The sequence below is a fragment of the Castanea sativa genome, chromosome 8 (genome assembly GCF_040712315.1).
Source record: "Castanea sativa cultivar Marrone di Chiusa Pesio chromosome 8, ASM4071231v1".
Classification (NCBI taxonomy): Eukaryota; Viridiplantae; Streptophyta; class Magnoliopsida; order Fagales; family Fagaceae; genus Castanea; species Castanea sativa.
Genome location: NC_134020.1, coordinates 52,166,022 through 52,178,502, shown reverse-complemented (window position 1 = coordinate 52,178,502; position 12,481 = coordinate 52,166,022). Strand labels below are relative to the sequence as shown.

The 12,481-nt window shown below is 33.7% G+C and overlaps 1 protein-coding gene across 2 annotated transcripts; it reads left to right on the top strand.

Moving 5' to 3' along the window:
* Positions 1 to 3,396: 3,396 nt before the first annotated feature.
* LOC142607664 (zinc finger CCCH domain-containing protein 56) lies at positions 3,397 to 7,550 on the top strand. Of its 2 annotated transcripts, none has more exons than XM_075779232.1 (2): positions 3,397 to 3,727; positions 4,736 to 7,550. In XM_075779232.1, the coding sequence occupies exon 2, from the start codon at positions 4,760 to 4,762 to the stop codon at positions 6,926 to 6,928; it is 2,169 nt and encodes a 722-aa protein (XP_075635347.1). In that variant the 5' UTR covers positions 3,397 to 3,727; positions 4,736 to 4,759; the 3' UTR covers positions 6,929 to 7,550. The 2 variants fall into 2 exon arrangements, with proteins under 2 accessions (XP_075635347.1, XP_075635348.1); XM_075779233.1 differs by having other exon boundaries at positions 3,427 to 3,727; positions 4,720 to 7,550.
* The last annotated feature ends 4,931 nt before the right edge of the window (positions 7,551 to 12,481 follow it).

Sequence of the window (12,481 nt, the reverse complement as noted above, 5' to 3'; positions counted from 1 at the left end):
TTATGCATTTACCAACATGAACCATATGCTTGTTTGCATATTAACCAACAGAGCCTTTTTTTTTTTTAATTATGAAAATTATAATTTTTGACATTTAAAATATAGCTTATTAATGTGCAAGTCTCATTAGTCATGAAACTAATGAGGCTTGCATAGTAATATACTAATGTGTGAAATTACAAATAGGTGGTTTGATGGATGAAATTTGGATTTACCTCAATCAAGAGGTCTTTTAGTAGAAAATGCTAGTAGCACTAAAAAATGAAATGTTTGGTTCTCACATCACTTGAATCTCACTTCTCATACCTCAATTCTCATGATTCAAAGTTCAATTTCAAATCTCATATTTTATTCTTTACTTTTCTCTTAACTTACTCAACAATGTATTTCGCTCAGATGGTGGCTTTAGTGTTCAGCTTAAAAATCAAAGTTTAACTCAAAAAGGTGGAACCCACGAGTTTTTTTTTTCAAGAGGGTAACAATACTCTTCTTGTTGCCCATACTCGCGTGATATTTTCTCTCTTCCCACTCTTTCATTTTTCTCTCTAAAAATGTCAAGCAAACAGTAAAGGGGCATAGCAACAAAGAAAGGAAAGCAAATCAAACACAAGCAAATCATTCCTAGTGTGAGTTTGGATAGCGCGTTTGCGTGTTTAATTGTGCGTTTGCATTTTTTCTGTGGGTCCCGTGCACTGTTCACGGGACCCACAAATATGAAATTCAGCAAATTTTAAGTTAAAAATGGGTCCCACGACACTATTTATACATTTAAAAATTATTTTGGTACAATATTTTCAGTTTTTAGTTTTCAATTTTTAATGATTAGCAGTATCCAAACAGACCCCTAGTGCAAATTCATGTTCCACTACAAAGTTAGTTTGTATGCATACACGCATCACAGGACTACATTTTAAACTAATACACACAGATACCCATTTTGAAACCAACCCCAAAACCCAAAACAAAAATATTTTCTTTTGAAACCCCAAATCCAAATCAAAATTCTATTTTTCAAACCCTCAAACCTAAATCAACCACATCTTCAAACCCACAAACAATTACAAAGAAAGGAACTTTCAACCCAAAGAAAAAAAAAAGGAAAATTGAACAAATAAATATAAAGAAAATAAAACAAATCTTAAATTGCAAGCATATCAATTCAAAGCCTAAGTCATCTACATGATTAATGATTTGAAGGTTTGCGGTGAATAGATCAAAGCCTACACCATCATCATCAAATTGATTTGAAGTAAACATATTTAATGAGACTAACAATATAGATCTTGAATCAAACTTCAGTATAACTTATATATATACACGATTAATTCGAGTAACAATATTATTAAGAAACACATACAAGCATGAACACTTTCTAAAACTCTATAAACTACAAGAAATCCACTAAGGAACTAAATATATAAGCGAATAATTTATGCGTATTCAAGTTTGTTAGTAGTGATTGGCATTTTTCTCTTGAAAATGAGCATTTTATTTATACTTGAGGCTCATCAATTTTCATGGTTGATTTTTTTCACATATCTCTCTCTCCCTCTCCCTCTCTCTCTGTGTGGGGTTTCAACGATGCTTATCTCGATGCCAGATGACAATTTATAAATGTATCAAAAACGCTTCGAAGCTACATTCCTTATACATGCTCTTTTTATGGGCTAATAACTAGCTATAGGAACTACCATATATTCTCCCACATTACTTCACACACGGTACTTTGTAACTACAAATTTAGAGGTTACTTGGTACGTGCACTTAAATAATAGTTTTTAATTTTTAAATAACATTACACGTATTTCTACACACTTTTTCACCCACACACATTTTCAAAAAACACAAACAACGTTATTAGAATAATATTACCAAATGAGCCCTTAATTTCCCCATCATGCCACTCCTCATGTTTATTATGAATAAAAGAAATTTTAATTTAATTCCAACATGCCTGAGCTTTTTTCGAATTTGTTCTCTTTGAATAATAAGGAGGAAATGATCAACAAATAATAAAAGTGATGTGGGGGGTAAAAGGACCCAAGTGGGCATATGGGCCTTTGGACTGTAGCATGGAGGGCCGACCTGCTCCAAAATTAAACTCTACGAATTGACCCATACGCCGAGGATCTGAGGATACAACTGAGGGCGAGCTTCTCCTCGGACAGATCCAAGAGAACTTAAAACTTCATTATGAAGGTCAAGGCAACTCTGGAAAGACTAATGGTTAAAGGGGGACACCCTGAATCTTCTAGATGCACCAGTGTTGAAGAAAATATCAAGAGCAAAGGCTGCCACCTCCGCATTAAAGGCTCTGCACCTACCTCCCTAGCCGCATTAATGGGGAAGTGACCCCTGAACAGTAGGGCTGAAACTTCTAGTCACTTTTCAAAAAGTATCAGGGAATGAAGTATTTAAGGGGGGTGAAGGCCAAAGAGAAAGGGGGGAATCTGTAACAAAGAAAGAAACTAAGAATTGTAACTTTTAAGTAAGAAATAGAAATAATACAGAAGTAGTCCTCGGCTTATGTCCGAGGAGGCCTATTTACAATTATCTTTTGTTATTTACATGTGTTTTGTAATTTTTAGCCTGTTATCAAGTTCTCAGTACTTTTAACCTAGGTTTCAAGCCCACACTCTATAAATTTTATTGTTAAAGGCTCATTGGGCCTGAGCCCATAGTTGTCTTTGGGTCCAGGTGTAATTGTGCGCATACAAATGATATGAATGACAAATTTATATAAAAAATGACCGTTATTGAATCAATTTATAATTTAGCATTTCAACAAATAAAAAAAAAAGAAAAGAAGAAGAAGGTTTTTTTTTTATAATATTTAAAATGTTTGAAATTGATTTAGTATCCGTTTGTATAGTGCTAAAAAGTACTGCGTCTGTGTTTTATGCTTTTTTTTATTTTTTTTGAGAAAGGCCTTTCACAGTTTCACATTTTCAGACGTGAGATTATGTTTTTTAGTGAGTTTTGTGCACTGTTTATGAGACTCACAAGTATTGTATTCAAATTTTTTTTTTTAAGATTACGTCCTACAATAGCATTCACATATTTAAAAATTATTTTGTTACAGTGTTTTAAATTTTTAGCTTTTATCAAAATAAACTATATCTAAATAGACCCTGTTAAAGACTTGATTTGACAGTTGCCCATAACCCACATTGACCTCTCCTCCCACCTGAACCAACCAAAAGCTCCGCTCCCACCGCACCCACTACACTACACATCCTCCAATGAAACTCCACAGACCCCACCCACATGGTCCACCGCTTCATCCGGTCACCAACCTCGACTTCCTCTCACCTACTCTCACTCTCACTCCCACCCCTTCTTCCGGTTACCCCCCTCTCCCCAACAAAATTTCACGCCAAATTTCAACGCTCTTTCACTCTCTCTCACTCTCTCTCTCTCCTTTCATAAATTCAACTCAAATTCACTCTCATTCCGAATTTCATTTCACTGTAATTTCAAATCCCCATACACACACACACACACACTCTCTCTCTACCATGGCGATCGTGCTTTTAGGCTCTTTTTCTCTCTCTTCTTCTTCTTCGGGTTTTCGCTCGGTCTTGAAGGCCGTCTCTGCCTTTGTCTTCGCTTTCCGTTTCCTCTTCGCAGATCGATGAATGTGTGTGCATAACAGAGTTGCCGTACAGTCACTTAGGGTTTTCAATGGCGCTTCTGGGCGTATTCCATACTCACCATCTTCAAATCTGTAAGTTTCATTTCTTCTTAATTTTTTTTAAAAATTTTATGCAAATATATATGTTTTTGTCGTTTGGTTGCTGAGAAAGTGTGGGAAAAGAGAAGAAAAGTGAAAAAGTTTTGAATTTTTTTTTGTTTGACGTTTTTTTTTTTTTTTTTTTTCGCTTCTCTTTCGGATATATATGTAATTTTTTTTTTTATAAAAAAATTTATGTAAATTAACGTTTTTTGTCGTTTGGTTGCTGAGAAAGTGTGGGAAAAGAAAAGAAAACAAAAACAAAAGAAAGTTGAAAAAGTTTTGAATTTTGAGTCTTTTGCTGTTTGACTAACTGGAACCTACTTTACTGTTTTCTTATCAACCAAACGAAAGCGTACCTGGTTGCATTTCCTTTTGTTGCGTAGAGAAGAAGTAGTTAATTTCACACAAAAAGATTACATTTTAAAATTGTAATAAAATCATTTTCTTTTGAGAATATGAATATCGCAATGAGGGGGTTTTTCTCGAGATCCGATCCGAAAGATAAGGGTATTTGGGTAGAAATTCGGAGTTATCTCGAACTTTCCATCTTAGCACATCAAGATTATCATCATATATATATAATAAATATATCTTTACCATGTTTGTAATCTGCGCCTTTTTCTTTAATCTATGTAGTATATATACCCTATAAGCTTCTTGACCCTTGTCTTTCACTCAATCCCTTTTTTTTTTTTCAATGCTTTTCAATGTTCTGGTGAGTCTCTCTCTCTATCTCTCTTTATTCTCGTCCCTTGGATGGTCTTTGGGTTGCTTTATTGTTATTTAATTGATTTGCTATACTTGGTTCTGGCTTACACTGTTAGTTTTGTCAAGTGGGTATCTTTTTAGATTAATATATATATATTTTTTGCCTGGGGGGTATGGAGGATTGATGCTAGAGAATTGTGGTGTATATTAGTATATGATTCTAACTAGTTTTTATATGCGTTTATTCTCTTGAACTAGTATTTGATTCTTTGTAGATTGGGTGTCTTTCAGATTTTTTTCCCTCTTAGTTAAAGCATGTGCGGTGGCCCGGAGCATTTAAATCCTCAACTGGTTCTTTTATCTTCTTCAGAGAGTGAATCTTTAACTAAAGATATGAATAATTCTGCTGGAGCAGTTGAATCCGAGCTTTCTGTCTCTATTTTGCTTGAGCTTGCTGCAGGTAATGATGTGGAGGGTTTTAAGCAATCTATGTGTAAGTGTAATGCTTCTGTGATTGGGGAGATTGGATTATGGTATGGTCGGCAGAGGTTTTCGAAAAGGATGGTTCTTGAGCGTAGAACTCCACTAATGGTTGCTGCAAAATATGGTAGTATTGATGTTGTGAAACTGATTCTTTCTCAGTCTGAGGCGGATGTAAATTTCTCTTGTGGACTGGATAAGAGCACTGCCCTTCACTGTGCTGCTTCTGGTGGGTCTGTTGGGGCTGTTGATGTTGTTAAGTTGCTTTTACAAGCTGGTGCTGAGCCTAACACTACTGATGCATATGGAAATCGCCCATTTGATGTTATTGTGGCTCCTGCCAATCTACCCAATTTGAAGGTGGCCCTTGAAGAGCTTTTAAGAACTGATGCTTCTTCTTGTCAGCAGGATCCACAGGTTTCAAGCGTTGATTTGAGATCCAGTTCTCCATCCCTCCCATCATCCCCAGAAAATAGTTCGTTGTCCTCTCTCTCAAATTCAATATCGTCTCCTGTAAATTGTAAGCCTATGAATGTTTCGTCTGTACCAGAGAAGAAAGAATACCCAATTGACCCATCTCTTCCTGACCTCAAAAGTAGCATTTATGCAAGTGATGAGTTCCGAATGTTCTCATTCAAGATCCGACCTTGTTCCCGAGCTTATTCCCATGATTGGACTGAGTGTCCTTTTGTTCATCCAGGTGAGAATGCCAGGAGAAGAGACCCGAGGAAGTACCACTATAGTTGTGTGCCATGTCCAGAGTTTCGAAAGGGGACTTGTAGACGGGGAGATTTGTGTGAATATGCTCATGGGGTGTTTGAGTGTTGGCTGCACCCAGCACAATACAGGACTCGACTTTGCAAGGATGGGACGAGCTGCACACGACGGGTTTGCTTCTTTGCCCACACACATGAGGAACTGCGACCCCTTTATGTGTCTTCTGGATCTGCAATGCCTTCCCCTCGATCAGCTGCCTCTGCTGCTGCTGTCATGGATATGGCAGCAGCCTTGAGCATGTTTCCTGGCTCTCCCTCAGCGGCGTCTGCTGTGTCACCTTCTCCATTTTCTCCATCCATGTCTCCTTCTGGTAATGGTATTTCACATCCATCCATGGCTTGGCCTCAGCAGAATATCCCAACTTTGCATCTTCCAGGCAGCAATCTACAAACAAGTCGTCTGAGATCTTCTTTCAATGCAAGAGACATTTGCTCTGAGGAGTATAATATGTTGCAGGATTTTGAAATACAGCAACAACAGCTCCATAATGATTTGACTTGTCTCTCGCAGCCTCACATGGGTAATTCCGGTGCCAATCTTTCTGTCCGTTCAAGAACCCTGACACCCTCAAATCTAGATGAACTGTTCTCTTCTGAGCTCTCATCTCCTAGATATTCTGATCAACTTGCGGCTTCATCTGTTTTCTCTCCATCACACAAATCAGCGCTTCTTAATCAATTCCAGCAACAGCAAAACATGTTATCTCCAATTAAAACTAATGTGTTCTCTGCAAAGAATGCAGACCATCCTCTCTTGCAGGCTTCATTTGGTGTTTCCTCACCAGGGATGATGTCTCCTCGGAGCATTGAGCCTCTGTCCCCAATGGGTTCTCGGCTCTCTGCACTTTCTCATCGTGATAAGCAGCAGCTACAATTCCGCAGCTTCAGCTCAAGGGATCTTGGATCCAACCTCCCACGTGATCTTGGATCTAACAGTGTTGTTGGGTCCCCCATGAATTCTTGGTCAAATTGGGAGTCCCATAATGGGAAAGTAGATTGGTCTGTTCAAGGAGATGAATTAGGGGGGTTACGCAAATCATGTTCAACTGCACATAATGGAGAGGAGCCTGATGTTTCATGGGTTCAATCACTGGTGAAAGAATCACCATCTGAAAATGCAGCTGTTCCAGTGTCTGGCGTGGCACCTTCTGTTCAGGGTTCTGATTCTAAGCCCCAAAGTGAATCAGCGTGGCTTGAGCAATTGAAACTCGATCAGATTGTTGCTTAGTGAAAATGAAATCATTTTTACTGAGCATGAGGTAGTTAAAACTGAATTATTAATTCTTTTAGTTGTTAGGTAACTTGGGAGTTAAGAAGTTTACAGCAACAATTGAAGGAAAAGGAAGGACGAAAGTCTCTGATAAATATTGTTCAGTTCTCCATTTATTGTGTCATTACAGAAGTCAGGGATGAGAAACCTTATCTGGGTTATTTTGCAATGACCCTGCCCAGTTTAGGTAATTTTCTTTCCATATTTATCATAACCTAGGTCTATTTTTTCCTGAAATTATTTTGTTTTTATAATAGGTTACTTGTTTACTAGATGATAACTAAACCTTTGGGGTTGTTGTCCCCATTTCTTTTATTCCTTTTGTCTCTAATTATTGTAATTTGTAATGGAGTTGGGGGATTTTTTTTTTTTGTAATGCTTTAACTAGGTCCTTATTGGGAGACAAAGCACACATTTATTAAGAAATAAAAAAGAAAAGAAAATGGTGTTGCTGATGTGTTCCATATGTGGATGGAGTATTCTAAGAAGAAAAAATAGTGACAGGACAATAGGGCATTTGGTTCTTAGATGGTGATGATGATGTAACATTAAATTTTAAAGTTTTATTATTTTGTCAAAATTGTTGTCTCAAATACTTCATCTTTTTCCATATTTGATTCTCATCAGTCTCAGCATTTACTTTTCTTTTCTTTTTCTCTCCTTTTATATTTGTTTGCTTCTGTATCTGAAAGTATGGGAATCTGTGATGAGGTGGATTCCAATGGTGGGAATGGTGGGTTGGGATATTTGATTGGGGAGGTGGAAAAGTATTTAAATTTGGATTCTCTTTTTTCTATTTTTTTTGAAGAAGATCAGGTTGTGTGGGGATGGGGATTTTATAATCTCCTTGAAGATGAGATTGTGATGTGGAACCTACTTTTTTTTTTTTTTTTGTGAGAGATTATGCCTATGAGGTATCAGTACCCAGATATGATGCCACCCCACTAATTCATCTGGTTGTTGGGTCTTTATTGGCGTGGAGAATTTTTGTACGGTTCTAATGTTATGTGGGGGCATATATTGCTTGATTTATTTATTTATGGAATTTGGGTTTTCTGTTTCCTAAGGACTAAGGCAATTGATATTATTGGGGTAAGGTCTGGTCATCCATCAATGTGCTTTGATGGTGGGTTGTTGGTATTGCTGTTTATTGAGGGATTGTTTGAGTTATGGGCACTGTTAAATAGAATTTAAAACAGAAAACTTGTAGCATTTTGAGTGTTTTTGTTAAATTAAAGTGAACAACTCCCTCCTTGTCTGTGTCCAAAGCCCGAGAAAAGGAGGAAGGTTGCAGTAGGTTGACGGTGAACTTAATATTTACTCATTCTTTGTGAATAGATTCACTACAGTCAAGACATATGGCCGACCATAACTAAGCTATGGAGATCCATAGCAAATCCCAAAATTTTGGAACTAGTACTTTGTTTGTTGTTGTATAAAGGGAACAACTCTTGCCCAAAAGTTCAAATTATAGTCTTAAAACCGTTTTCAGCTTTGAGGATTCTATTTTTATTTTTATCTTTTGATAATTCAATAGTTGGAAACGAGGGATTTAAATCCTAAACATTTTAACGTTTGATTTGATACTTACGTGGGTGAACCACTCGAAGAACGAATTTGAAATATGATGAGGCAATTGAATTTTCTTTTTTGGCTGGCACCATGGTCATGGGGGGAGAGCTATGCACGGGCATTTTAAATTTAGTTGTGTAACATGGAGACATCCCAGCAATTTTAAAAGTAAATTAATTAACTAATTCAATCTAGATAGACATCTGCACCCCCTTGGGACAGGTTTTACTATAATTATTTTGAAAATTGTTTGTTACAGTTTATTTTTAGATTATATATCTTATTTTCAAGGCTAATAATCAATGAAAATAAGCTATTATTACCTTTATATTTCTATGAATTCCTTTTACGTATAACTTCAAACTTTGATTTTCTTTTTTAATTGTTAAATAACAAATGGGGAATAAAGGATTCGACCTTGAACCCTTATAAGAGAGATTAGGTAATATCATTAGTCTACAAGTCTAAAAGAAATAAATAAATCTAACAATCAATATATATATATATATATATATATATATATATATATATATATATATATATATATATATATATATAAACAGAGACCTCATGTGAGAGTGCATGAAGTCCTGCCACGTGGCATTCTAATATTACATTTAACATTTTTTACATTTTTTCATTAAGTTTTTTTAATTGTTACATAATAGACTATAGTAACTAATTTTTACTATTATATAAATTTAGTATTTTTTATCTCTTTTTATTATGTTTTTTTTACTGTTACCCAATAGATCATAGTAACTTCTTTTTTCTGTCCTGCCACGTGGCATTCTAATATTGCATTTAACATTTTTTACCTGTTTTCATTAAGTTTTTTTTAACCGTTACCCAATAGATCATAGTAATTTAGCATTTTTTTAACTCCTTTTATTAATTTTTTTTACTGTTACCTAATAGATTATTGTAAATTTTTTCTTACTATTATATAAAATATGGGTTGTTCTTGACAATTAGACCCATTAGGCCAAAATTAAATTAACTATAAAATAAACTACTTTTAAAAGTAGACCAAACCTTATGAAAAACTTAAGCCAATTCTTACCTTACATATTATGACTCAAGTTTGACCCTTCTCACGTGTAAATCAAAGCAAAAACTCTTACCCTCTTACAAACTCTCTTCTTACTCCCCACGTACAAGTGATACTTCTAGAAAATCTCATCCTCATAAAATCATGTCTTCATTTTTCCCCAATTTCAATTCAATATGCGTTTGTATATTAATAATGTTCTATGCAATTTATGCAGACAAATTCTTTGTCATCGACCAGTGCAACAAAAATATATATAAATCTTAAGATCCTTGAGGTTGCTGAAATAATTGAAAAGTGCATATTTCTAAAATTTATAATAACAAAAAAGTCTAATAAATATCATATACTATCTTACAAAATGCCATTAACTTAATATTTTCTTTAAAAAAATTTAATGATAGGAATGGTAAAAAACATGATCCTATACAAGAAATACCAAAAATACATGCAAAAAAAATTTCATATGAGGATTTATCTTTAAATGTTATGAAGACAATAGTAAAAATAAAATGCATTGAATGAGATCTTATAAAACAAGTTTGTTAATCATTTCAATTTATACTCATCATTTATGTAAAAAAATAATCATACATCATATTATTTACATTAAAAAAATAATATATATTAATTTCAATGTTCATTGCAAGATTTAAACTGCTAGGGTATTGCAATAATAAGTAATATTGATACAACAATAGGTTAGTATTACATTTTATGCGTACTTTGTGAAAGGAATGTCAAACCACAAGCAAAATCATCTTGGTATGCAAAATGTGAAACAAAAATAAATCTTTCTATCCCAAAGTTAGAGGCACTCACATTAACTATATACTCTCCAAATATTTATAATATATTTATCTCACTATAACTACTATATATATATATATATATATATATATATATATATATATATATATACACAATTGCAAACTATTCCAAATACGTGATTCAAATTGAAATTTTTGATGCAACTATCAAAATAAATTTTGTGATATTTGATTGAGATGTCGAGAAAATCCTAATTGAATCTACAAGATATTTTGTTGAAAAATAAACTGAGGTACAACTTATTTAAATTATTGTAAAAATATTGATATTGGAGAACGAATTCCACTTGATTTGAAAAAAAAAAAATTAGGAAAAAAATGGATTTCTCTACTTCATTTGAATGAATTCAATCTAAAGGGTGGTTTTGAAAATTACATAGTTGCTAAGATTTTTGAAGCACCTTCAAATGATAAAAAGGTATGGAAGAAAAAAAAAAAAAACCCAATTCAATATGCTATATTAATTCTTTTTGCTGCACTATTCCAAAATTAACAAAAATAAAAAATAAAAATATTTACAAAAAACTGTAACATCATTGAAATTTAATATAAATGCAAATATTATGAAAAATCTTAGCGACAAAGTCCAAACTTTGTAATATCCAATTAAGAATCTCTCGATGCCAATTCATTAGTGATTAACACAAATAATGCAACAAAAGGAAAAAAAATGATGAAAGCTAAAAAATTGAACAAATATGGACGGACTAAACTTCAAACGTTGAAGATAGAGAAACTAATGATAATAACAAGCATCACCATACCTTAATAACAAAGATTGAAGAAACAAAAAAAAAAAAGATTTTGTAATGAAGCTTTTTATTACATCATATAATCAAAATCAATAATATAGAATGAATTAATATGCTTTTATCAACTTTTATTATACAATATTACTTCAAGTGGTTTTAATTATCACTCATTACTTGAACAAAATAATTATAATAGATATATGTGAGCAATTTATAATTGTTACTTTTTATGATGAACTCATTACTAATAAAATTTTATAATAAATATGCTATAATATATGTCTAATATTTTCTAAAAACAAATTTATATAAAACATTACAATAGTATTTGTGCATTGCACGAGAAACTTACTAGTTAAGTTTTAATTGGTCAGATGATACTAGAGATTGGTAAATGACAAACAACTATGAAATGAATTGCTTTATAATTGAGATTCCTTTTCTCAGTAATCAAGTTAAAGATCAAACAACTTCGCTTTTACATCAAAAATCTCCTCTTAACTATTGCTTTCACATTCACCAATTGACCTTCGTAGAATCCAAGGTTTTGAAAACTTTAAGGTGCGAGTTTGGGGGAAGGTTAGGGGCACCAGTTCTTTGCTTATTAGTGATCCTAAGCTATGACCATAAGATAGAGACTTTTCCTACTTGAGATTGCAATGTAAACATATATTATTAGCATTAATACAAGTGGTACTAGCTTTTCATTGAAAACTTTACCTAATTAAAGCTTGTTATTCTACTAAATCCTAATATTGTCAAACCGACCAATGTCTTATCAAGTCATACCAAGATCTAATCAAGAAAATGACTCCATGATCATATATATTAAGATGTCATTTTCAAGAAGAAAAAAAAAATGTTGATTCCATTAATATTCTTGTCCCTCAAAACAAAATGACACATCTTGTTAAGGTTTTTCAGAGCTGACAACCAATATACTTGCCCACACTGTTTACAATGAAAAGAGCACTTATTAGCGTGCCTGTTATTATAAGGGAAAGCATGCAACAAAGCTCATAAGATATGAGCACTTCCACAGTAGCCTTGCAAAAATATGCCAAATTCTTATGTATGCAATATGCTTAAGATGAAATATGGACAAATCACAAGTGTGAGACAAATATATAGTCATGGAAGTAGTGAAAAATTTTAAAAAATAGAAGCAGAGAGAGAGAGAGAGAGAGAGAGAGAGAGAGAGAGAGAGAGAGAGCTATTTGGTGGATTTATAAATAGGGGGGAAAATGTCAGGCTGGGAAGCTTAAATGTACAGATTCAATTATTAGAAGTGGTCCTTTTCATACAA

Excerpts from the sequence above, each read along its gene's own strand:
- LOC142607664 (XM_075779232.1), top strand. The coding sequence starts at position 4,760 with ATGTGCGGTGGCCCGGAGCATTTAAATCCTCAACTGGTTCTTTTATCT.